Consider the following 24,095-nt stretch of genomic DNA (forward strand, 5'->3'; position numbering starts at 1 on the left):
CTGGTCGTCCTCAACAGACATGACCTAGGCAGCCAAGGATCAACCACGCTAATGCAGGGATCTCCTCTCACTCACTCTACTGTCTTCAGTGAATTGGCCGTCTTCTTTTGCGCCTTTACCGCTTGTTCCTGGATCCTTTTCTAACTGGATGGCGTCTGGTATCTTGTACCAACTGCCGCTTTGGGTTTGCTCCACCTCCTGACTCCATCTTCTCATTCAGTCTGCATCAACAGACCGAGAAATCGCAGGCTGCAAAACACCAATGCCGCATTTTCGCCAAGTCATTATTACCTCGCAGCTAAAATACTAGGAACAACTCTCTTCAACATATGTACCAGTCCTAGAAATAATAGCTCCCCCGCCAAGGTACGCTATTCAGTATCCAACTTGCCACCGTAAGCGTATATAGTACATCAGACATCTCACACAAGAACAATATCCGTCGCCTCCAAATCTCGCCTCTCCAAAGCCTCGCCACACATGAAGCCGTGTACAAATGCATCGCCAATCAAAATATAGCCATTCGCCACTCTCCGTATGATGTACGGCACGGTGGCTCCGTAAAACACTACCACGAGATCCCCAGCTTCCGCAACTGGCGGCACCAGTCCGATATACTCGCCCCGAGTTGTCGCAAAGCCACGTCCAGGACACACGGCAATCGCTTGCATCTGAAATGTCTGCACGGCATCCATTTTACCCCCGCCCATACCATTGCGATAGTTGCGTCCTTCACGCCAGGCAGCCAGTGCAGAACGATATGTCAGCGCCGGATTCTCTATGGGACTGCTGTATAGGATTGCATTTCGTCCTGTATACGTGTCGTCCATGAGCAGCAATCGTGCGAAAACCTCCTCGTTGTCCATGTATCTCGGTTTCCCCCTGACTCTTCGCACGTAATCGTCAAAGGCCGGGCGGAACTTATCGTGGAACGCCAGGAATGATGGTTCACCCTCGGGTGTAAGCGGTGCGCTGTGGACATGGATAACGGTGTCGATCGTGTCGACTATCAAGCCGCGAAGACTGAGACCACCAGATCCTGAGTCGTCCCCCATCATGCGGACTTGAGGTTCCGTAAATCCAGCCGCTGCGTATGGAACAGGGCGCAAACCAGCAATTTGTTTCGGTGACTTCTTCTGGTTCGTCCAGTCGGGCACCCAAGACGGAAGCCTCCGATCTTGGGTGTAGCTTCGTTGCAGGCCTGCACTGTCTAGCATTTTGATAGCAAAGCCCCTTCGCACCTGCAGTGCAGCAAAACGTCGAAACACCTCTTCAAGAGTCTGGGGATATGAACCTATTGCTCGCCGGTCATCTTCGTTCATGAGCGCAAACAAGCCAAACACTTTATCCGCAGGATCGCTAGCGACAAAGTCCCTCGTCAGCTCCATAACCTCCAATGAACCCATCCTCCCCCTTCCATTCCTGATTTGTTGCAGCTTCGTATAGTTGAGATAGTTTCGCAGGGCGTCATTTCCACCCAGCTGCATCAACTCTTGCATGCGGCTGGGATTCGCACGCATAGCCTCCCGGCTCAAAACGTCATCCAGTTGCTTTTGCGAAAACACATTCCCCGAGAACATGTACACGGCTCTCCTCGCCAACGCCGCCTCTTGAATCACCCAAGTCCTGGTAAACCACGGCTGTCGAAGAGCCAGGAACACTGTCTTGTACAACAACGGATGAGGTGTAGCCTCGTTGACCGGGTTCAACGTATCGGGACTGCCCATGCCCCAAGCTCCCCCGATTGTCGCCGACATGGAACCACTCGAAACCACATGGCCGGCCGTATCTCCAAGATCAACATACACTGTAGCTGCGTACGAGTAAATCCGCTCCATCAGCTGAATCTGCGCGCCCTTCTCCTCAAGATCCGCCTGGTTAATGCAAAGCGCATCCGCCCAGATATACTCCTCCGTCTGGCCGGAACTAAACCCAGCGCGTAATCTCTTAAACGATCTTTCCAAACTAGGTCGCGCGTAGAACAACCTTCCATTACATATCATCTTACTTGCCTCCCCAGCCGCACCCCAACAATATGAAAGTGCCCCATAAGGAGGCAAGTCATCAATGTCAAAAGTGAGCAGTTCACAGTCCACGGGGTCTGCTCTGAAATACGCGCTCTTCAATTTCACAAGTCGAATCATGGTATGCGGTGACCTGAGACTGGTATAGGCGAATCTCGGTGTTTGCGGATGAATAACATATGGTTGCTGTCGCGGTGGCTGTCCATCGTTGAGCCTCATATGGCCGAGTTGCTCGCCCAGCCGGGCCCTTTCATCTGTTTCATAGCGCCGCTCGCCGTTGGGCATTAGCTGGTATCGTTTGACGCCAATACGGTTCGGACAGCTGCTATCGCACTGCTCGTGGACTTGGCATGAGTTTTGGGCCGTGAGGATAGGGACCAGCATTTGGGCGATTTGGGCGCCGAGTCCGTCCACGTCGAGTGGCTGCGACTGCGACTGCGGTTGGGGCCCGCGGCCACGATCCATGGTTGTCCGTGTAGATGTTGGATTCAGAGCTATGGTATGCGATTTGTTCGTAATGCGACAATGCCAGAATGCACTTTTGCTTTGGTGGTTTTGTCGGGCTGTTTGGGAGGTTGTTGAATAAGAGCGGTGCGGCTGAGAGAACATGGCCGAGACAAGTATAGGCTCTCTGCTAGGTACCTGGGTAATTATAAGTGTGTATTAAGCCGCCGGGATCGTCCACCGTATACATAGACAGGGGTCGCAATGAATTTGATCAAGTATGTAGACCACATGAGACTATTATCTTTGGTATTTGGCTATGAACTGCTGCATTGTGGTTTACTTCAAGTGTGGTCAGCCCGAGATCCACAGCTGATGTTTGCCCAAAGAGGAAATATGCATCCTGCTGCAGTCTGTGCAATACAACAAACTAGACTAAATGCTTGTCATGTTCAATGCTTACACCGTCAGGCAGCTCTTGTTCGCCTCCAGGCGCCTTAGAGATAAGTCAAGCCCCTGGGTAGCATGTCTTGTAACTCTTCCGTGGATTTAGCCGTTGCTCCTCATCAAATGCCACCGAGGAACTCAAAACCTAAACACTTGGGTGCCCACAGTATACAGGAGCACAAGCTGTCTGGTTTAACATGACAAACCAGACTCCATGTCCCGCTCGCACTGAAACCCGCCATTGCACCACCAGCCTTCAACCATGCATGGGATAGTTAACTTAACCGCCTCAAAAATTAGACAGCTCTCCTATTTATCAAACCCACCATCAATTGATCCATTTGATCTACTTCTACTCCCTACTTGGCCCCTTGAACGTCGTACCCAGCCGTGCTCGTGTCCAATCACGCCCGTGCCCCCCAACTTGAACCCCACCACTGAGGCGTTGCTGCCCCTCCATTGTCACCGCAATCACCTCCATGTCAACTCAACTCCTTGACCGACCTTGTCTGTGTTTATTCATTCTCTTTCCATTCCACTCTTTGTGATTTTCTGTGCCATTACCCGGTTGAAATACCTGGCACACTACTCCTCCATCATCAGCTGTCGATACTACAGCTGAGCCAACATCATTGGAATCGTACCATTCCCATCCACCTCCGAAGCCCATCTCACACACGATCAGTCGTTCAGGAGCAAACCCCACCTCCAAGATGGCGTCCCACGTAGATGATTCCATGCCCGAGGAAACTCAGGGCTACAAGCTCTCCCAACCGAAGCAGAGCTTGGCCGACTATCAAAAGATGGGCAAGTCAATTCCCATTCTACCCTCCTGCCAACCCTCCAAGCTCCTTGTCGAGATCCCTCCAAGAGAGCTTGGTCCAAGCTGGAACCTCCCGTCTTCAACACACGCCACTTTAAACTGCCACTAACACACCCCCAGACGAAGGCGACGAGTCCCTCCAGCGATACAAGGCATCTCTCGGCCTCGGCAGCGGCAAGGACATCTCCGACCCCAACGATCCCCGCGTCTGCATCATCATCGCCCTGACGATGCACACCCCCGGCCGCGACCCCGTCACCATTGACCTGTCCACTCCCGGAAGCGAGAAGATCCTCAAGGACAAGCCCTTCAAGATCAAGGAGGGCTCCAAGTTTTCCATGACGGCCACATTCAAGGTCCAGCATGAGATTCTGAGCGGCCTGCACTATGTCCAGATCGTTAAGCGGAAGGGCATCAAGGTCTCCAAGGACTCTGAGATGATTGTGAGTGAATGGAGTCGTTGGGGTGAAAGCGTGTGCTGACATTTTGCGAATAGGGAAGTTATGCTCCCAACACGGACAAGCAGCCTACGTATACCAAGACTTGTAAGGCAATTTGGTGCACATGCTGATGTAGATGATCGATGCTGACCTGCTTTGTAGTTCAGGAAGAGGAGGCTCCTTCTGGGATGCTCGCCCGGGGTCACTACAGCACCGTTTCTAGCTTCGTTGACGACGATAAGAAGAAGCATCTTGAGTTTGAGTGGAGTTTCGACATTGCCAAGGACTGGTAAATCGAGCATCTAGGGTTTGGGTGGAAAATGCCATGTCATGTTTGTTAAGCGTAACGTAACGAGGAAATGAGAATACCTGGAGGCCCATGTCTTTTTTCATATTTTCCTTTTCTTCTGGAGGAAAAGAAAGCTTGGCTTTTTCATATTCATTTATCATCATTAGGAACATCTAAGAATGGAAAAAAAATTCACATCTCATCAACAAACAAAAGGGTTCAACGGGCATTGTACGTTAAAGCACTTTTATGTGGTTATGCAATTCTATCTGTGTGCTGAAGATATGAGACACCACAAAACGCTACGCCTGTACATGATGCACGCACTTTCTACAAGAAATAATCCGGCAGGGCATTTCCATCAGCGGTCTTATCGTTTCCTGGCTGTATGTCCTTGTGCTGGTCGTTCTCGGGCGCCGCGGCAAAAACGTTGAAGAACCTCTCTCCATTGTCGCTCACCTCCAACACACTAGCCATGTTACCACATCTATAGCAGTAATTAGGAGCACTCCACACTGTGCTCAGTCTGTCGTCATAGAGAACCTGAAACCCTTCTTGGCAGAGTTGATGCGCTCGTAGGATGTGTGACATGTTGTTCACTGCCAAGAACTTCTTGACCACCTGTGCTCCAAAGGTATATCCTGCGCCACGGGGTGACAGCGAGAATTCGTCGCGTTCTGGGTCCGGGTCAGACCATACAAGGTCGGCCATGGGGCCTTCGTGGGGGATCTCCCGGAAACGGTCTATAATTTTGATTTGATCGATGGAATGGATAGATGGTGATAAACCTAGATGAGTGTCAGCAAAAGTATGACGTTGGAAGCGTCAGGCTTGAACACATACCACCGTGTACGCAGAATATTTGATTATCAATAACAACACTTAGAGTCAAAAAGTCAAACATGTCTGTGAAATAATGCCATACATTGGCGTTTCCGTATTTTCGAGAACATTCGGTGTAAAAGCCATACGACTGCGTGACGCCTCGCGATTCATGATTTCCGCGAATCAAATGAACACGGTTTGGGTATCGTAACTTTAAACAAACAAGCAGCGAAATCGTCTCTACACTGAACATGCCGCGGTCGACATAGTCGCCTGATCCGAGGTGTGGGGGGTCAGCAAATATGGCTGATGAAGGCTGCCGGGGAGTTATGGCCGCGGCGGAAGGCAAGGCTGCTTACCTAGGAAGAGATAGTTTGTATCGGGACAGTAGCCTCCTATTCTAAAAATTTCGATAAGATCGAAAAACTGGCCGTGAATATCGCCCACTACAGTGACGGGAGCGCGCACGTGGACGACATTGCTCTCGCGCATAAGTAGTTCTTTCGTCTTGGCGCATATCGCTTCGATGACTGATTCTGCGAGAAGTTCCTTTTTGTAGAGGCGCGAGATGCACTCGTCCAGGTCGACGGACGCTACGCATGGTCAGAATCGGGTGATGGGGGAGGTCAAAGATTTCGCAGCTTGGGGTACGTGGAGGTTTTGCGAACCTGGTAAGCTTGGCATGGCTGGTGTGTCTCGGGATGTGCTCGGTCAGGGGGTTTGACGAGTAATTTGGCGCGGGAGACGTTGGAAAGGGCAGAGTATCCTATGCGCTGGGACGCATCAGGTGTAACGGTGTCGATATCTGCTCCGGGCAGAGGAAGTATCTGGAGGTGTGCTGGCTGTATGTGCCAACATGATCGGGATTGCGTGGGAGCTTTCCTGCTGGCACGGGAGCCGACTTTTGGCTGGGGGACGGTGAGAAAGCGGACAGGCTTTATGCAGCCATCGAGGTTGAAGATGTTCCCCTTATGGGCTGGTTAGTACGGCGTGGTTGAGAGAGAGTAGGTTTGGCGACGTTGGATGGATTTCAAATGGAGTTACTGCCATGGATGTTAGGAAGCTGCCGAATGCTTTTTGCCTGTCGACATGGAGTCAACCAGACCAGCATTGGCCTGACCCAATGTGCTGCGTGGTTGAGCAGCCACCAGACCAGTTGACTCCAGTCCTCTCCACTCCGCTCCACGCCAGCAAGGCCAAGGTCCATCCAGCTGCACTTGCCTTCAAACTCACCGAACAGACCATTGAAAGTCAAGAGCGAACCACTTTCACGCTCCCTGGCCCGTGCGCCGTCTCACGTGGTACTCCATGTGCAGTGCCAGCACCTTCAGCTTCAAGCCGTCTCATCACTTGGCTGATTGAGCTGTCTTGTCTCGTCTGGTTTGCTGCATCTCATCTCATTGCAAATTCACTGCAAATTTCTCATTACCACCAGACATTCGTTCAGTTTCATGTGGCCCCTCTCGCGGAGTCCCATGAGGCCTGGGGAGGGGATTTGTGAAACCTCGACGACATCTTCGCTAATTAATTGAGCCAGCCAGCCTGTCTGGTCCGGTCAGCTCTGGCTCTGAACATCAGACTCGCTTGTCGCGACCACCCACCCGACCAGACCACCGTACACACGGCAGCTTGCCGCCTTGCGCTGCGTTGCGCTCCGCTGTCTTGTCAATTGTGCTGCGCTCGTTGAGACGACCACTGGTCCGCGACATTGACACTTCCACTTGCTTTTTAGCCGACCACATCGCCGCCGCCCGTATAGCTTCTGTTGAAACTCATTGCTTCGTCTTATTCCGATTGTCCGACAGCTTAAGAGATCCATCTTTTGTTTCACTCTTGCTTGGGTTCCGCGCCGAGCTCTAAGCGCCTCAAGCGACCACCAGGGGGGTTCTGGTGTGTGTATGTTTGTCGCGTTTCGCTCTGTATGGTCTGAAATGTCAAGTACAGTTCCTGGCCAACATGGCCAGTCCGAGGAACCCAAATGCTACAACTGCGGCACCGTAGGACACTGGGCTGTTGCTTGTCCCGAACCTACCAGAGAAACCCCAGCGTAAGTTGCGCTCATTAGGACTACATCTGTGTCTCTGCCGTAGTATAACATCAAATCCATCTGACCAATATCACAGAGGCCTCGCAACATGGAGAAATCTATCTACCCCGAACAACATCAACCCCAAAGGGCAAAACTCTGGATCAAATAAGAGGACGAAGGGCCCCATCATCACCAAATATGGCCCTCCTCCGCCTCCTCCTCCGCCATCATATGGGCAAGGCGTGAACCATATGCCGCCGCCGCCTACACATCATCACCATCCTCATCCTCCAACCTCATATCCAGGACAAGCTCCCTCATATCAGCCTTATGCTCCTCCTCCTCCACCGCCCCCGCCTCCAGCAACTTATGGTAGCAACTTCCCGCCTCCAGCTTACGGATATTCTCATCACCCTCCTCCTCCCCATCCTCCGCATCCGCCTCATCCTGCTCATCCTGCTCATCCTCCTCACACTGCTCATCCTCCTCACCCCCAATACCAGCCTCCGCCTCCTCATGGCGCACCGGGATCTCATTTTGGCCCTCCGGGCTACATGCCCCCTCCACCTACTCTTGGACCTCCCCCTGGTGGCCACTTTCCTGGTAACAGAGGAGACGGTCACGAAAATAGACCCCCACACAACCAGGCTTTCTCACGGTCACCACCTCAAACGAAAGCATCACCTCCTATGAACGCCGCTCCGCCTCAGAATCGGTCAGGCTCTAGGCCAAATACCAGCTTAGCGAAGCCACCTAGCTTACCGCCGAAACCACCAGCTGGAGTGACATCTCATCCTCTCCCACCCAAGCCGCCGAAAAGCCATGATCAGGCCAATCAGCAACACGAGCACAGAAACAAACGAAAGAACGACCGCCACAACAAGAACAGAGATCGCCGACAGTCTAATGAGCATCACAATCAGCGCCATCTGAACGCGGTCCCTCATCGAGATAACCACTCCAACCAATCTCCGGACAATCGTCGAGCCAGTGGTTCTCGAAAAGGCCAGCGACAGAATCAGGGCAATGCCGCCGCAAAGAATCAGCAACCCAAAGCCGGCTCACCTGATCGACAAGCTGTAGGTTTCAAGGGCAACCATAACGGTAGACGAGCTTCGAAGGACCATGCGCATCGAAGATCTTTGTCCGATAATGCCGCCCGCAATCGTGATAACGGTGCTACTTTGGGGAAGAAACATCACACACATGGGGAAGGCAACGTCTCAAATTCAAACATTGAGACGGATAGGGATAATAAGTCTCCCCCCAAGTTGAATAATTCTCAGGCTCGGAGTGAGGTATCAGACGTCTCGGAAAGACGATCGTCGTCAGATCATCACGCAGCAAGTGGGAAACACTCGTATGACGATGAGACCAGGCTTCAGGAGCGACAACCTAAACGACCAAAGACGGAGACATCCCCAAGAGTTGAAACCAAGGCAACCAAATCTAGCGAAAACGAAGAGTGTATCTGGGACACTATTGACGTGCCGAGAGAGGCAGATCGAAGACAGCAAACCGAAAGGGACCGCACTGGGGTTAAGAGACGTGGATCAACCTCATCAAGAGCATCTAGACATTCGTCGCAATCTAGTCAGTCCTCGGACTTGAATTCTCTAGAGGCTGAGCTATTGGGGCGCCCAGTCAAACAAAAATCTCCAGAGAAACCAAGCTCCCGTCATCGCTCAGAACATCGGGATAGGGTTAAACCAAAACGTCGGCCGGCAAACACCAACTCTGCTTACAGGTAAATAGCTGATGTGCGCCCAACCGCTGTATAGTAACGATTAGCTAACCTTTCTAGCCGCCGATGGTGATATCACTGTCTTACAGAGCACCCCTGCCCAGGCGACCCTTGCTGGACTATTCCCAGCCGCCAATGCTCTACTTATTTGCAGTCTGAGCTTACCAACGCTCTCTTCTAATGACGACAACGACTAATTGTGCATGACCCGGAGTTTTAATCTTTCGCCCCGCACCTGTTATATCCCCTTCCTTTTGTATAACCGAATTCGTAATGCTAGGGGTCGCATTTCACTGATGGTGAAGCGAGAACCCCTGATTCTTTCCGCTAAAGAGACGGGCCATGGACGTGTGTTTGAGGAAGAATCTTTTTCTGCCGCATATTTCGATTCATTTTGCTGGTGTATGTTTTACCGTGCATATTCTCTCTACTTAAGTTCTCAAGAGGTATTGTCCACGTATCAACTAATTGCTGTGGCTGTCTAGCCATCTGGACTCCTGGATGGCGCTCACCAATCGATGATACTTCACTTGACCATGTATGTTGTGGTCACAATTTTTGGATAGTCCTCAACTATATTAGAAAAAGTGTTTTTCTAAAAAATACAGCGTATATTTCACATCAAAAACGAAATACCACAATTGGCGACTGTCTAACGGAAAGGGTACAATAACATAATGTACGCAGGCGGCGACCAACCTAAAATTTGTGCAGAATCCCCGGTTCCATGTGCACTCAGCGTCCGACCCAAGGCTCCCAACAGGAAAGCTCACTTCTATAATAGCGAGATGAAAACTCGTCTACTCGCGGTTGATTTCCATTCGTTTCTTAAGACGGTAAGCAACCGCACGCTTACGAGCAGCCTTGCTCTGAGTGAAAGCAGCAGAGCCACCAAAGGGACCGGCAGCCGCGCCGTTGCGAACACGAACGATGCATACATTTTCAGCACCGCCGACCTTGCCATCGCAAGTCATGCCCTGCGGCATCTTAACCTTGAGTGGGAAATCAGTGTTGGTGGCGAGAGAGAGACCTCCGATGCCGAGGCCAGGGACATTTTGAGAGACCTCTGCGTTCTGGAAGGCGTTTGCATCTGTGCCGCCGGACTTGGGATCGATGGCGGCCGTAAGAGGACCAGCACCGTCTTGGTTGATCTGCAAAGTGTTAGTATCAACGCGATCGCGGGTTTGCGGTTTATCAGACACGTGGTACGAGGCATACCTGTCGAAACACCATGGACACTTCACCGTTCTCATCAGCAGTGGGAAGACCCTGCGCTGCCCCCATGCCGGCGGTATCAGCAACCATGCTTTCGGGGCCAGCATTGTTCTTCTTGCCACCTGCTCCAGCAGCACCGCCTAGCAAACCGCCCAGACCACCACCGCCTCCGCCATTACCCTTGCCACCGCCTCCTCCTCCAAGAAGATTACCGAAGAGCTGGCCGATTTGGCGCTTGTACTCGTCCCGGCGTTGCTGAAGCTGAGAGAGGTCATCTTCCTGGCCGACGGAGCCAGAAGCGCCATTGTTGGTCGGGACCTTGGCGCCGTTGCCGCCCATGAAGTTGCTGATGACGGCGCTGGCGTCGACAGGGCCGTTACCCTGGGTGCGTCCGAGGGGACTGGCACGGCCACTGTTCATGTCACGGTCTCGGATGATGGATGTATCGGCTTGTGAGCCGCAGCCATTGCTGGAACAGTCGCGGGGAGTGCCATCGGCGACTATGTGTGTTGGTATATAGTGTTCATAAATAGAGGGAAGATTGAAACGAACCTGACAAGCCGGGCATCACGACGCCATTAGCACCCTGGATTCTGGTAACCATTCCATGGGCAGAAGCTGTGGCCGCAAGAGCAGCGGAGATAAGAACATAACGCATGACGGGTATTTTAAGAGACAAAACAAATGTATCAGTGTTAATGGTCTCAGACCGAGTATTAAGGATGTAGGGTGAAATCAAGCCGCCAGGGCAAAAGAAATGCAAAACGATGGTTGAGAAACAAAACCTAAAGAGAAATGCGTTTGCGAGCTGTGACGAATATTGTTTACGGATGGAAATGGAGTGGTGTTATATACATGACTCTCACAAGAGGAGGAGTATGGAATACCTTCTAACAAGGATGACTGCCCAAACCATTGACGACCTCTAGATTGTGTGAAAAACATGTACTCATCGCGCAATTCTGACGACTTCCATCTCCACGCTCAGCCAACTTTGATACAAAAAGGGCAGTTTTTGAAATCACGGCCTGAAACGCAGTCGTTTTGAAGCGGTAACATCAGCTACACCTCCGCAGCCAGGACCGGGAATTACAAAAACCGACTATTCCAGCTCCTCAGCCCGGACAATACCGAACATCATAATTCTGGCGAATTCACTGAAACAGCAGCGGAGTGCAGTTCCCGTGTTTTAAGTATCAACCAGTCGCATGTCGCGAAGTTGGCGATCCGGCTAACGTGGAGACCAAATCCACATATGCTGTGTGTGAGAGCTAGGAGAATTTCCCAGCTTCTAGCGTCAGATGGGTATGTTTTGGATTTGCGTCGGGAGTTGTTCAGCCCTGGGGGTTGCGCTGATCGGCTGGTTCGTTTATCGGGCTGCGCACGGACAAGATGTGTGGCTGAGGGCGGATATTGTGTGTGGTTGTTGTGAAACTGGTGATGGTGTTTGGCGCTTGGACTTTGGCGCGTTTCTGTTTACTGGACTTTGTTGTAGATTATCTATAGTAGTTTTATCGTAGTTAAGAATCGGACTCTCTGCATGAAATAGACCAGATTCATTTGTAAGTGTTCAAAAAGGATACACTAACTGCATTTCGCAATTTACATTCAAGAAACCATATGTGTGGCAAGCCACAACCGCACCGGCCAGGATGACGATAACCTCTTAATTAATCTCAATGTTATTCACCAACTTAAATTGAAATTTCAATCCAGAAATGCCGTTACTGCCGTGAAACTAGGTGCCAAGAAAAGTTGCTGCGCCTCCCCGCCTGAGGAAGAACCCTGAAACAAGCATCACCCTAGCTAGCTCCTATGATGTTCATGCCCAAAAGGTATTTAGCTGGAGATTTGCGGTGCAGTGGGCATCTCCCGCTGAAACAGGCCGTTCATTCACCGCACACCGTACCGTTTACCAGGTGCAACAGGTTTATCTAAAAATAGGGTGGATGAAATGGCCGGTGGGAGAAGATTTAGGAGCCAAGAATAGTCCCTGAAACGAGAGGGCTTAGTGCCGCTATAGTGCGCATCAAGATTATCATCAGTGATGGATGGGCTGTAAGTATGAGTGATGTCATGATAGGTGATGGCCATGAGCACGGGAGGATATGGAAACCTCAATCGAGAACCCAGGGTTAATGAGATTTGGACATGACCTAATTAAGAGAATACTATTGAATATACTTTTTAATGTAATGCCTACTATGCTGCCTGGCAGTGGGGGTGATGAAACAATGAAACGCTATACATGCTGGTGACTCGTCAACCCTGACTTTCGCTTGCACACTCCTGTCCTCATCAAGAATCATAAGATGGATATGTAAGAAAAATTGTACCAAGAAGAGACGAGACAAGATGGACATGCCACGAGGGATACGGAGAAAGAACTGAAGAATGTGACGACTCTAGAAAAGAAGAAAGTGGGGAGAAACAACATAAAACCATGAAAAATAAAAATGGGCTAGGCTGTCACGAGGCAGAATTTGGCATGGCAATCGTGGTACAGTCAAAATTTGACAGCTACCATGGGCTGCAACACTGTTGTCTACACGATCAAATAGCCAAAGCCCATGGCTTTGAGATCTTGGAGCCAGTTTACGCCGGATCCTGTGCCTGAATCCTGCATCTGCCAGGTGGCCTTTAACATCTCAATGGCAGTGAAGACGTAACCCCATGGGCAGATATTCCAAATGGCAAACATACGTGACAGGGTCCAGGCGCGCTTTTCAGCATCCCGCGTCTCTGCACCTGCAATGAATGTTGGCCATGAGGTCGCCTTGAAGTACGGATCTCCGTCCTGGATCTGCGCGAGGTGGCTAAGGATATCGTCCACCAGGACCATGGTATCGACGGGGCGGACGGCGCGCACGAGCGGCAATGCCTGAAGGATGTACAGACAGACGGCAGAGCGGTGCGCCGAGGCGACGTGGATGCGGCTCTCGATATCGGTTACGTTGGGTAATTGCCGAAGCCGATCCGCCCACGCGGGTATATCAAATGCAAGCGCCTCGTCAATAAGTGCGAGCGCTTCATCTGCGGCCGTCAGGCTCCAGTCAGTGCAAGGGGTCTCGTAAGAAAGTTGGGACGCGGATAGGATGATTCTGAGAATCTCTGGCGGGCACGAGAGATAACTGTTCACCTCTACCCGTTTCATCACGGGCAATAACTCGAATGCATATCGGGCAATGCGTGCAGCTATTGCTCCATCTGCGAGAGTCGAGCCAAGGATGTGATATCTGTTCCACGCAATAACACGCCAGGGTCAGCGTATGATCAAAGACCAAGACAGCCATGTTTGTTTTTTCTCCCCTCTAAAGGGTTCTTCTTTCTTGAAGGGAGATGACATCAGGAATACTCACATGAAGCAATCAGCAATAACACAATCTCTCAGCATTCGGCTCGAAGCATGATGTGAGGAATCCGGCGCTAATAATGCCAAGATGCTGCTTGCACCTTCGAGGTGTGCCTGCCAGCCTTTGCCCCCGTCGTTCCGTTCGAGATCAATCAGGTCAAATTTGACAAAGAAATGCATAGCGGCCAAAGCCACCTCACTGCCGGCTGGATCCAAGGTGTCCAGGACTTCACGGAGGTGGCCCATGGCCCTTTGCTTGGCCGTTAGAGCATCTATCAGCGCCTGTCGAGACACGAGATCTTGAGAGCGCAACTGGGCAAGATAGCCGCCTGGATCAGTCAAGCCTGTGGGAATGGAAGTGATGGGTCGAAAGATGTTAGACCAGTGAATGGCAGATGTTGCAATGAGTATTTGGAGCAGAAGCGGATGTCTGTTAGTCAGAGGGATGAGTTCTCGAAATGGGTTGCCACTAGGTGAGTCTCTGGCCACCAAGTCTTGGCAAACACGATCGGCGACTGGTGGTTTTTTTATTGCATTAGCGTCGCCTCGGACTAGGTCCCCGAGAAGCCAGGCTCAACGGAGCAAAGACTTGTGCGGCGTGAAATGTGGTGAGAAGAGACGTGAAGCATAATAACAGGCCAGACGGAGGTACATGAATGTGTTGTAAGCAATGACGGGATGAGTGGAAGCCAACAGAAGAGCAGGCGAGCAAAGGTCAAAAGAGGCAAAAAGTGCCAAATGGCGTGTAGAGCAAACGCAAGGAAATCATCTTCTTCTGGCAACTTACAATGTGCAAGATAGTGCCTCGAATTTCGATCAAGGTCTTGAAAGAGAGGATCCGTCAGGCTCCCACCCCCCATCATGCCAACTTCGCTGGGCACATCGACCTGGTGGTCAGACTGCTGTGCGTTGGCAACGGCTCCATCGTGACCAGTAGCGGTTTCGTCCGTGCTATCAATAACTTTCCCCGGCATCGCACCGCGTAGGGCCAATGGTTGTTGCTGGCCGTGTCCGCCGTGTCCACTGTGCTCCCGTTCATCGTGATCATGCCGGGAGTAAATGTCTTGTACATCGTGAATCTGATGATGGTCCCGGCTCCCAGCGCCTGGAACGGCCCAACTAATGGCAACTTCTCCTCCCCCCGTTCCCCCAAACTCGTGTGGTGCTTGGGGCTGGAATCCCTCAGTCTCGCCTGGTCGACGACCAGAGACTGGGGACGGTCTTGGATTTCCGTTAGAGTCAATCGCCTGCGTCCAGACAAACACCTTTCCATAACCAAGACACTCCTGGCCCGACAACGCGCATTTGTGGCATGACGGCCACGAGCGATCACAACGCAGGCGTCGACGGCGACAGTTGTGGCACGGCTTGGTGATACTGTTGTTGGGCATCCGCTGCTATTGCTTTTGTCGCTGATTCTGCTCTGTCCCGGAACTCAGCCCGGGTCTGACTGTTGTCGGCGAAACCAGAATCCCAGGGTCTGGTGAGTGGACGGCGCCGGTATTCCTCAAACTGGGAGTTTGATGGGAGACCTCGATGATGGTGTTTGGGGAAAGCCAGGACGATGTCGAAGCAACGGCGGGGTTGAAAAGGGAACTTCCAAGCAGCAAGGCTGCGGTTCACTTGGTCTCGCAAATCATGGCGATGGCAGTGTCCGTCTGGAGCGAGCTGGTTGGGAAAAAACGAAGGGTTTGTGTTTCCACTAGGTGCTTATTAACTGGTGAACTCAATGTCGTGGCGGCAGTGGGGGAGCAAAATGAGTGGCTTCAACCATGTGAGCAACCAGACACTAGACGGAATTTATATAGCTTGCCAACAACCACGACAGGGGTGAGACTCACCCACAGTAGCATTGCCTTAGCCCACTAACTCATAATAGACACTTAGGTGCGTTCACCGTTTTGTTTGTTGGATGAAAAATCTCCTGGATGTCGCTGGTGGTGCCTGGGGGCACGTGGTCACTCGTTTCTCATCTCAACGGCGAGCTCCAAAGGATGAACTCGGGAAAAGGTAACATTGCTCCATGGGGACCGTTCTGAGCAAACGGATACTTTGCGCAGCATGTTCCGGGAATACGTTCTGAATATGGGACTAGTAAAATCGCGCTCATTTTCTCCAGGGGATCGCTCGGGTACTCGGACAGGAACAGGCAGACACTGTCTCCTTTTCGGTAATAAGCAAGGGAGGGAGGGGATGATGGCTTTGACTAACAAAGCTTGGAGAAAACAGGGTCCTTCGTGCATGATCTATGAGAGCACCACCATCCCATCCCAGTTAATGACTTCTCCGCATCCAAGCCATTGACTCGTCCTGTGGTGGTGACTCTAATCGTCATCAATGCCGAGTTTGTCCCATTGCCAATAACTGAGCTCGCTTGAAGGAGGGCGATCACTGATCTGGTCTCTCAAATCCACCTCTCTCGTAGAACTCGCAAATTTTCTTTCCTCGTTTGCACAACACGGCAACCAGAGCAGTGGGGCTGAACCCAAAGGCCAAGATCAAAAGCCAGGGATCTTCCACCTTGGGAATCTTCCCCAGATATTCTCGAAGCTCTCACCGCCCCTACCAACTTGCTCTGACGAATGATTCTCGTCCGATACGGTCCGTGGTCAGGAAGAGAGTGTGGACTTTTTTCCAGTGATAGTTCTTCGCCTCTATCAACTTTCGGTTCAACTTCTCTCGCGCCACAACTGCCCAATGATAGAATTCAAGCAGAGTCCTGAGCTGAGGAGACTAGTGATTCGTGGGCTTCCTTCGTAATTCAGGCTGAACGGCATGTCCGTGACGAGCAGAACGGCCAACCTGTGAGCATTCCTCCGAGCATAACGAGGATTGTAAACCTACCTGGGAGTATGCACTTGGCAAAGTAGGCTAGTGAGGGTCAGTGACATGCTTGACAGGTTCTTCGCGCGGCATAAGCCCTTTATCGAAGTCTTATCATGGAGAGCCATATCCGCTGGTTGCCCGTCAGGGGTCAAATAACGCCTCGTACTTTCGCGTAGAATCTTGTGTGCATATTGTCATCACCCTATGACGGGCGCATCCTTACATGTGCAGATTGCATAGAATGGTCCAACAAAAAGCAGCCTTTCAAAAGTAGATGCAAGGGCAAAGAAATTGTAGCCCAAAGGCAGCGTGGATGTGGGTCTGACTTTGATGATTGTAAATAAGGAAGGAGCTACCAACAACTGAAGCCCCGTTGGCTCAGTGGTAAAGCGTGTCACTAGTAATGACAAGATCACTGGTTCGATTCCAGTACGGGGCAAGTTGTTCTTTTTTTTTGACCTTTTTGCTTACTTGCATCCTTTTTGCTTTCTCTTCTTTGTATCTACCCTAGGTTGTGTGTATCATTCATTCGTTCTCGGTTTCTGCTCCAAAGATTTGACGCTTCAAGAAAAAAAATTCTAAAAATGGTGAGCTTGGTCCCCATCAATCCTCTGGCCCATGGTCGTTTTCTCCTCATCGTATCCATCTTTTGAAGTATCATATGCAACATGCAAGTCATCAATCACCTCCCCAACCTCCATCCACGTATCACTCGTTTCTGGCACCGGAGAAATTTTGCAGAGTATCCAGTAGGTCAAGGAGGACACAATGAAGCCGCAGAAAAAGTTGAGATTGTAAATATACGTCGCCCCCTTGGGCACTTGTCGACCTACAGCGCCAGCGAATCCGACGACATTGATGAGAATGCCAGCAATATATGCGATGTAGCCACGCCAGTTGACACCAAACGTGTAAAAATAAGGTCCCGTTTTGCGTGCGTCGTAGAGTTCCTTGACATTCAGGTAGCCCTTCCGGACGAGATAATAGTCAGTAGACATGACGCCGGCAATAGAGCTGAGGAAAACGCTGTATGCTGAAAGATAGGTCGTAAAGTTGTTGGCACTGGTCAACAGGTTGTAAGGACACATGGCTAACCCAACGGCAGCGCAAATGTATCCACCGCGTCGAATATTAATATATCGAGGAAGCAGGGCTGTCATATCTGTACCTGCAGATATTGAGTTGGCAGAAATATTGGTACCAAGTTGGGCCACGGCAAAGGCGAGGGAAATGACAAAGACGCCAAATCGTTGCGCTGCGCCGCCATCGTCTATAAAATTGCCCAATAAGCTGAGGGGATTCCATATTGGTTCGTTGTAAATGACCGTGGAAGATGACGATACAAAAATTCCAATCAATGAGGTGAAGGCGAACCCGATAGGAATTGCAAGTAGCTGCGACCAGATGGCATCCTTTGGCTTGCGAGCAAATCTCGTAAAATCTGAATCATTGATAATAAGAGTGGCAAAGTTTGCAATCGACGACATGATGCCCTTGACCATTTCCCATGCAAGATCACTGCCATGCACTGTATTTGACTTCTTGATAATGGGACCAGCTCCGCCTGCACGCACAAGAGCCCATATCAAGAATGCAATGCCTGCTGGTGGCACAAAATACGCCTTGACAGTGAACAAGTGCCGGATTTTGTGAACAGGGAACCAAATGGCAGGTAGGGAGCAGAACCAGAAAATGAAAAACGACACAAAGTCGGGCGTACTCGACACTCCTGGTTCGAACGGGCCAGGCATCTGGGTACGATCCCAGGATTTCCAGATGGATCGAATCATCAGATACACGCAGTTGCCTCCGATGTATGCTTGTACGCCATACCAGATGCACGCTGCACGATAGTTTCCGCTTAGCATGGGACAGCATTTAATTATCGGAGTTACACAGCACTTACCCATGGCAGCACGATTAAAGACTGGCCACAAGCCGCCCCAGATGCCAAAGGACGCTCGATTCACGACCGGGAAACCGATGTGGTACATGGCACCGATGCGACCATTCATAACGATGAAGCACGCTGCGATGGAATATCCTACCCAAACACATATCCAGGCTTGCCACCAAGACAGGCCGCCAATAATCATGGACGATGAAATCATCCAAGTGTTGATATTGTACGAATCGGCGATCCAAAATCCCACAAAATTCCACGGCCCCCACTGCCGCCTTTCCTTTTCAACGGGTTTCAAGTCATGATTTATGAGCTGCCAAGGCCAAAATATGAACAATGGTTAGATTGGTGGCCAAAGAATCTGTGCTTATGGAGAGAAGGTTCGGCATACCATGAGCTGAGAGGGAGTGAGCCCTTCTTCAGACTCTACTGCGAGCCTGTCCCCCCAGTCTTTCAACCTTTGGGAAACTGGCATTATGATTGAGGAGTGGAATCAAGAGACAGATCAAAGGTTCAACTTGTGTACGCTGCAGATCGAAAAGGGAAAGAAAGCGAATAGAAACCCGACCCTCAGCAATATTGGGCTTGTGAAACACAAAGTGGTGGGGACACGACAGTAGAATGCGACTCTGGCGCTGAACAAGCGGTCCAGGCCCTGGGCATTCAAATAATAAGATGTCAACTCGGTGGTTGTCACTGCTGGTATCGCAGAGGACTGGCCAGTCTCGGCTGGGAAGTCGACGGTATTTCAACAACTGTGGCCAAAGGAAAACAACCAGGTCATTCGGGTTGCCTTATGTCTTATCTTGCTGGTCAGGGGACGGGTCGGTGGCGTTTGTCCAACCTTGGGGTCTCGGACATGCAGCAGTAGAGACAGAGCAGAGCACAATGGTGAAGAATTGGCAATCTCGGCTGCAACCACGAGCCATGATCGCGTGTGCTATCATCCGTCGCGGGGCAATCAGGAGCAAGGATGGATGGAATGGATAAGGACTGTGGTCGCTTGCGTGTCGTATCAATTGCTATTTCTGAGGCCGGTAGTCGGTTGAATGGTGTCCGACGTGGCGGGCATGGGCAAGATACCAGACCAGGCTGTACGGAGTAATAAACGAGCCAAGGGGATTCGAGCTTATCATGGCTCAGTCGCGTGGGATGGCCTAACTTATCTCGAATGGCGGCGCCATGATGTGCACACCCATGTCGTAGCTCTGTATCTTGGTTGCTCGCCCCGCGTTTTCGGATATCTGCAGCCAGCGTTTTGCGAGTTGCAGAATTCTTACTCGATCTCATCGAGTCAGCGCCCTGTGGCTGCTAATCGAGTGAGCCGATCCGTGTTGGTTGATTGGTTGCTGGAGTGGAGGCGGGGCTAGGGGGAACACAAGAAATTCATCACTCAAGCTGCCAGATACTGTAGCTAGATTGTTGAAAAAAATTAGAAAAATTTAAAGGCCGAAAGAAAAGAAGGGAAGGAATAGATCGAAATGTTGCGCGATAAATTTTGGCTACGTATCAAGAAGTGCCGCTTTCGTAACTGTGTAGGTGTAAACGACGAGCATTGCCAACTGTCCCATCGGTTGTCTTGAATGTCAACTCTGCCTTTGAAAACAACCATGTGAATTTCTACAAAGTCCAGTGAGTATGAGCAACAGTTTGGCGATTGTTTGCAACGCCAGTCCTAACATTAATCCCCCTCATGCTTCGGCTACTTTATTTAACTTTCACCCATCATTGACTGGGCAAGGTTAGGGTTCTGTCATAATGGCAATTCACATGTGAAGAGGTTCTATCTTGCTGAGCTACCATTACTTTGGATCGCAATGGCTATCCATCAAACAACAGTGGGAATGTCAAGGCAATTGCTCTCAAAATTGATATTAAATCCAAACTCACAATATGCCTGCGAATACACGTAAAACACACCGTATACCATGCCTTGAACACAACTGTCACATCGCCCGAGACGTCAACAGAAGGGATGTAGGGTAGTTAGGTCCATCGACTTGGGACCCCTCCGTGAACACCAAATTTCATGTCTCTCTCTGCCAGTCTCTGGTGCATGTGGACCCCTGAGCTCAGGGCTGCCCCGCGTCGCCAGCATTTATTGGAGCTTTTTCACACCATCGCGGCTTGTCACTACCGCCAGACAGAATCAAGGCTGGCTGGAGTTAATTGCTGTGAACCTGCTGTGCAGAAATATTCAGCTCGTGTAGCCTCTGGCACTTTTCCATCAACACGACAGGTGTCATCACACATCATAAAATATTTTTATTACCCCCGCGCTGGGCGTGTGTTCTCTCCTCCATCGACCAGACCGCCCTTCGCCCATCTCCCCCGCCACGTCCAAAACAAACTTGACAATATGGAGGAGCAACTCGTCCAGCTCCTCGCCAATATCCAGCTGCCGGACCAAGGACCCCGACAACAGGCTGAAATCGAGCTTAAGCGTGCTCGAACGAATCCCGCGTATCCTGTATCACTGGCTAAGATCGCCTCTCACACATCTGTCAGTACTGGTGTTCGCCAGGCCGCTTTGACCTCCCTAAGGCAGTTCATTGAAAACAACTGGGCGGTTGGCGATCAGGACGACGAACCCATAATCCCGATAGACGATGATACGAGAGCAGTGCTTAGGCAATCACTGCTTGATTTGGCATTGAGCCAAGAGGAGGATCGCAAGGTGAAAATCTCGGCGAGGTGTGTTCTACGCCGTGCTCCCAACATCACCACTATTCACCGCGTTGCCCCAAACAAGGTCCAGACTCCAGACACAACCCCATTGATACTGACTGTTGGCACTTTAGTTACGCGGTCGGCAAGATTGCCATCCACGACTTCCCTGAACAATGGCCAAACCTATTACCCACCGTCCTCCAGACAATCCCATCCGGCACCGATGCCCAGCTGCACGGAGCATTGAGGGTCCTCGGCGACCTTGTCGATGAGAGCTTGAGTGAGGATCAATTCTTCTCTATGGCTCGTGATATTGCCAAGACCTTGACTGAGGTGGCCCTGAACGAGAACCGGAAACCCATGCTTCGAGCCTTGGCTATTTCCGTCTTCCGATCTTGCTTCGATTTGATGAACATGGTGAAGGACGACCACGCGAAGGAGGTCAAAGCATTTGCAGAGGAGCTTCTGGCACAATGGAACCCGTTTTTCATCAATGTCCTCAAGAGTCGTTTGCCCGAGGCTGATGTGAGCACTGGAACCCAGCCCGAGAGCTGGAACCACATAATTGCTCTCAAGCTGCAGGTTGTCAAGACCCTGCTGCGCATCCGCAGAGTCTTCCCGAACCTACTCCTTCCCCAGAGTACCACCTTCTTCAGCGCTGTCTGGGAAGAGCTGAACCTGTTGCAGACCCCACACGACGAGCTTTACATCAAGACAAACGCCCAAGGCCGACTCGAGGACTCCGATAATCTTCCCTATACCTTGGACTTTCTTGTTCTGGAGGAGCTCGACTTCCTTAACCAGTGCTTTCGATCACCACCGGTCAAGGCAGAGTTGGATGGCCACCTACAGGCCCATGCTTCTGCTCAGGACGTACCTTGGATGGTTGAGATTATGAGGATGCTGGTGAGCTACTCACGCGTCACCCAAGAAGAGGAGGAGCTTTGGGATATTGACTGCTCCTTGTACCTGGCTGAAGAAACGTCAGTCACGGCCAACTACACAGCCAGAACTGCTGCCGGTGATTTATTGATCAAGATGGGAGAGTGGTTTAATGATAAGGCTGTTGATGGACTGTTTGGCTTTACCAAGACCCTGTTCCCTGGTGACGGATCCTTGTGGAGAAGCCAAGAATCCGCTCTGTTCCTTTTCACAATGCTCTTGAGCGACTTCCAAGACCTTAATAAGACCATTCCGGACGCTGTTGCTAGCGCCTATCTTGAACTTGTCGATTTTACCATCAACAAACCTGATGAGCCTCTCCTCCGTGCTCGCGGCTATCTTGTCGCTGGTATCATTGGCCGTTCTTTCCAAACTCCTCCGGCTCTGTTGGACCGAATGGTCCATGCCATCAAGAACGAAGAGTCGGAAGTCGTCCAAGTTGCTTGCATCAAGGCTATTGAAGGCTTAATCAACTCCGGACGAGTAGGCGCCGACCGACAAGTGGCAATCATTACTGCTATCCATTCGTACATGAATGACAAGGACCCCGCTGAGATGGAAGAAGCTGACGAACTCCTTGTTGTTCTTGCCGAGACGCTGCGTGCGGCAATTGGTCTGGATACCAAGATTGCGCTGTCTGGCGATATTCAATCCACTGACCTGTTGTTTATGCTTGCCAAACTTGGGGCCAGCAACTTCCAGGTTACCATGCTCATTTCAGAGGCCTTTGAGGATATTGTTGGCAGCCTCTCCGACAGCGCTTCTTTCGGAGCTCTCTGTGCTCGCACCTTACCGACACTCACTGGTGCGTTCGACGTGGCCAACATCACGGATGACAACCCTCTGGTCACCGTGGCTACTGAGCTGCTCGCTGTTCTGGCCGAAAACGGTTCTGAGCCACTCCCCGATGGGTTCGTGGCTGCCATCTTCCCCAAGCTAAATCGTCTTTTGATGGAATCCGACGAAGGCGAAGTCCTACGACCTGGTTCTGAGATTGTTAAATGGGTTCTCTCTCACGACCATCAACAAGTGTTTAACTGGCAAGACGCAAACGGTCGATCTGGTCTCGAGGTCTGCTTGCACATCATTGACCGTCTACTCGGGCCAGCCATCGAGGATAACTCTGCTTCTGAAGTTGGTGGACTGGCTGCGGAGCTCGTGGAGAAGGCCGGTCAGGAACGCCTTGGACCGTTCCTGCCTCAGCTTTTGCAAGCGGTGGCGAATCGACTCGCATCGGCCCAGGCCGCTGCTTTTATTCAGTCTCTGATCTTGGTGTTTGCCCGACTCTCTCTCAACGGCGCTCAGGATGTTGTCGAGTTTCTCAGTCAGATCCAGATCAATGGCGATAGTGGACTACAGGTTGTTATGGCTAAGTGGCTTGAGAACTCTGTTAGCTTCGCAGGGTACGATGAAATTAGGCAAAAGTAAGGGGACTCTCTCCTGTCCACTTGGCTAAAATCGAGTGTGAGGAAAAAAAAATGCTGATTGTTGATTTAGCGTCATTGCTCTTTCGAAACTGTACGCCCTTAATGACTCCCGTCTCGCCCAGATCCAAGTCAAGGGTGACCTCATTGTCGGGGCTGATGACGGCAAGATTAAGACTCGGTCACGGGCGAAGCAGAGTATGTATTGCTCCTTCACGCTGTTGAACACAGAACGTACCAATTTCCATGTACTAACCACCCTCGATAAACTAGACCCCGACCAATACACAATCATCCCCGCTCCCCTCAAGATTGTCAAGGTCTTAGTCGAAGAGCTTGCATCTGCCGCTGGTGCTGGTGCGGCTGCTAGCGCGGCTGCCGCCGCCATTGCCGCCGCGGACTTTGATGAGGACAACGACGAGGACGGCTGGGAGGATGACGATGATACCCTCGACCTCAGCCTGGCGGCTACCAAGGCTGACCTCATGTCTTTCATGGAGGGTGGTCCGCAGCGACGACCAGATGACGAAACTCATTCGTACCTGACGGATTTCTTCGTCCGATGCGGGCGCGAGAACATTGCTAGCTTCCAGGACTGGTACAATATGCTTTCTGAAGACGAAAAGACGAGACTCAACCAGCTTGCCGACTCTGCGGGCCAGTAATCTGGTTTTGGGTTTGCGACAAAAGGAAAAGAA

At 51.1% G+C, this 24,095-nt stretch overlaps 7 protein-coding genes and 1 non-coding gene across 8 annotated transcripts; 4 read left to right on the forward strand and 4 right to left on the reverse strand.

Annotated features, from left to right (window-relative positions):
- Window positions 1–422: 422 nt before the first annotated feature.
- On the reverse strand, window positions 423–2,489 carry VFPPC_05007 (HET domain-containing protein; the record flags this gene model as incomplete). Its single annotated transcript, XM_018284262.1, has 1 exon — window positions 423–2,489. The coding sequence occupies one exon, from the start codon at window positions 2,487–2,489 to the stop codon at window positions 423–425; it is 2,067 nt and encodes a 688-aa protein (XP_018145673.1).
- A 1,139-nt stretch (window positions 2,490–3,628) lies between these two features.
- On the forward strand, window positions 3,629–4,471 carry VFPPC_13738 (RHO protein GDP dissociation inhibitor containing protein; the record flags this gene model as incomplete). Its single annotated transcript, XM_018291510.1, has 4 exons — window positions 3,629–3,794; window positions 3,859–4,181; window positions 4,235–4,283; window positions 4,341–4,471. 4 exons carry the CDS (start codon window positions 3,629–3,631, stop codon window positions 4,469–4,471), a joined length of 669 nt encoding a protein of 222 aa, XP_018145674.1.
- A 2,752-nt stretch (window positions 4,472–7,223) lies between these two features.
- VFPPC_13739 (hypothetical protein) lies at window positions 7,224–9,072 on the forward strand (the record flags this gene model as incomplete). The annotated part of the gene is made up of 2 exons (XM_022428890.1): window positions 7,224–7,339; window positions 7,416–9,072. 2 exons carry the CDS (start codon window positions 7,224–7,226, stop codon window positions 9,070–9,072), a joined length of 1,773 nt encoding a protein of 590 aa, XP_022284508.1.
- A 793-nt stretch (window positions 9,073–9,865) lies between these two features.
- VFPPC_05008 (cell surface protein) lies at window positions 9,866–10,938 on the reverse strand (the record flags this gene model as incomplete). The annotated part of the gene is made up of 3 exons (XM_018284263.1): window positions 9,866–10,216; window positions 10,284–10,780; window positions 10,833–10,938. 3 exons carry the CDS (start codon window positions 10,936–10,938, stop codon window positions 9,866–9,868), a joined length of 954 nt encoding a protein of 317 aa, XP_018145676.1.
- Window positions 10,939–12,825: 1,887 nt separating this feature from the next.
- VFPPC_05009 (acriflavine sensitivity control protein) lies at window positions 12,826–15,023 on the reverse strand (the record flags this gene model as incomplete). The annotated part of the gene is made up of 3 exons (XM_018284264.1): window positions 12,826–13,516; window positions 13,640–14,147; window positions 14,420–15,023. The coding sequence occupies 3 exons, from the start codon at window positions 15,021–15,023 to the stop codon at window positions 12,826–12,828; spliced, it is 1,803 nt and encodes a 600-aa protein (XP_018145677.1).
- A 1,802-nt stretch (window positions 15,024–16,825) lies between these two features.
- VFPPC_17267 lies at window positions 16,826–16,897 on the forward strand. The gene has a single exon. It is a non-coding gene; the product is annotated as a tRNA-Thr (tRNA).
- A 139-nt stretch (window positions 16,898–17,036) lies between these two features.
- VFPPC_05010 (uridine permease Fui1) lies at window positions 17,037–18,836 on the reverse strand (the record flags this gene model as incomplete). Its single annotated transcript, XM_018284265.1, has 3 exons — window positions 17,037–18,301; window positions 18,365–18,674; window positions 18,753–18,836. 3 exons carry the CDS (start codon window positions 18,834–18,836, stop codon window positions 17,037–17,039), a joined length of 1,659 nt encoding a protein of 552 aa, XP_018145678.1.
- Window positions 18,837–20,720: 1,884 nt separating this feature from the next.
- On the forward strand, window positions 20,721–24,062 carry VFPPC_05012 (importin beta-5 subunit; the record flags this gene model as incomplete). Its single annotated transcript, XM_018284266.1, has 4 exons — window positions 20,721–21,055; window positions 21,163–23,397; window positions 23,471–23,595; window positions 23,671–24,062. The coding sequence occupies 4 exons, from the start codon at window positions 20,721–20,723 to the stop codon at window positions 24,060–24,062; spliced, it is 3,087 nt and encodes a 1,028-aa protein (XP_018145679.1).
- Window positions 24,063–24,095: the final 33 nt, after the last annotated feature.

The sequence above is a fragment of the Pochonia chlamydosporia genome, chromosome 3 (assembly GCF_001653235.2).
Source record: "Pochonia chlamydosporia 170 chromosome 3, whole genome shotgun sequence".
Taxonomy (NCBI): Eukaryota; Fungi; Ascomycota; class Sordariomycetes; order Hypocreales; family Clavicipitaceae; genus Pochonia; species Pochonia chlamydosporia.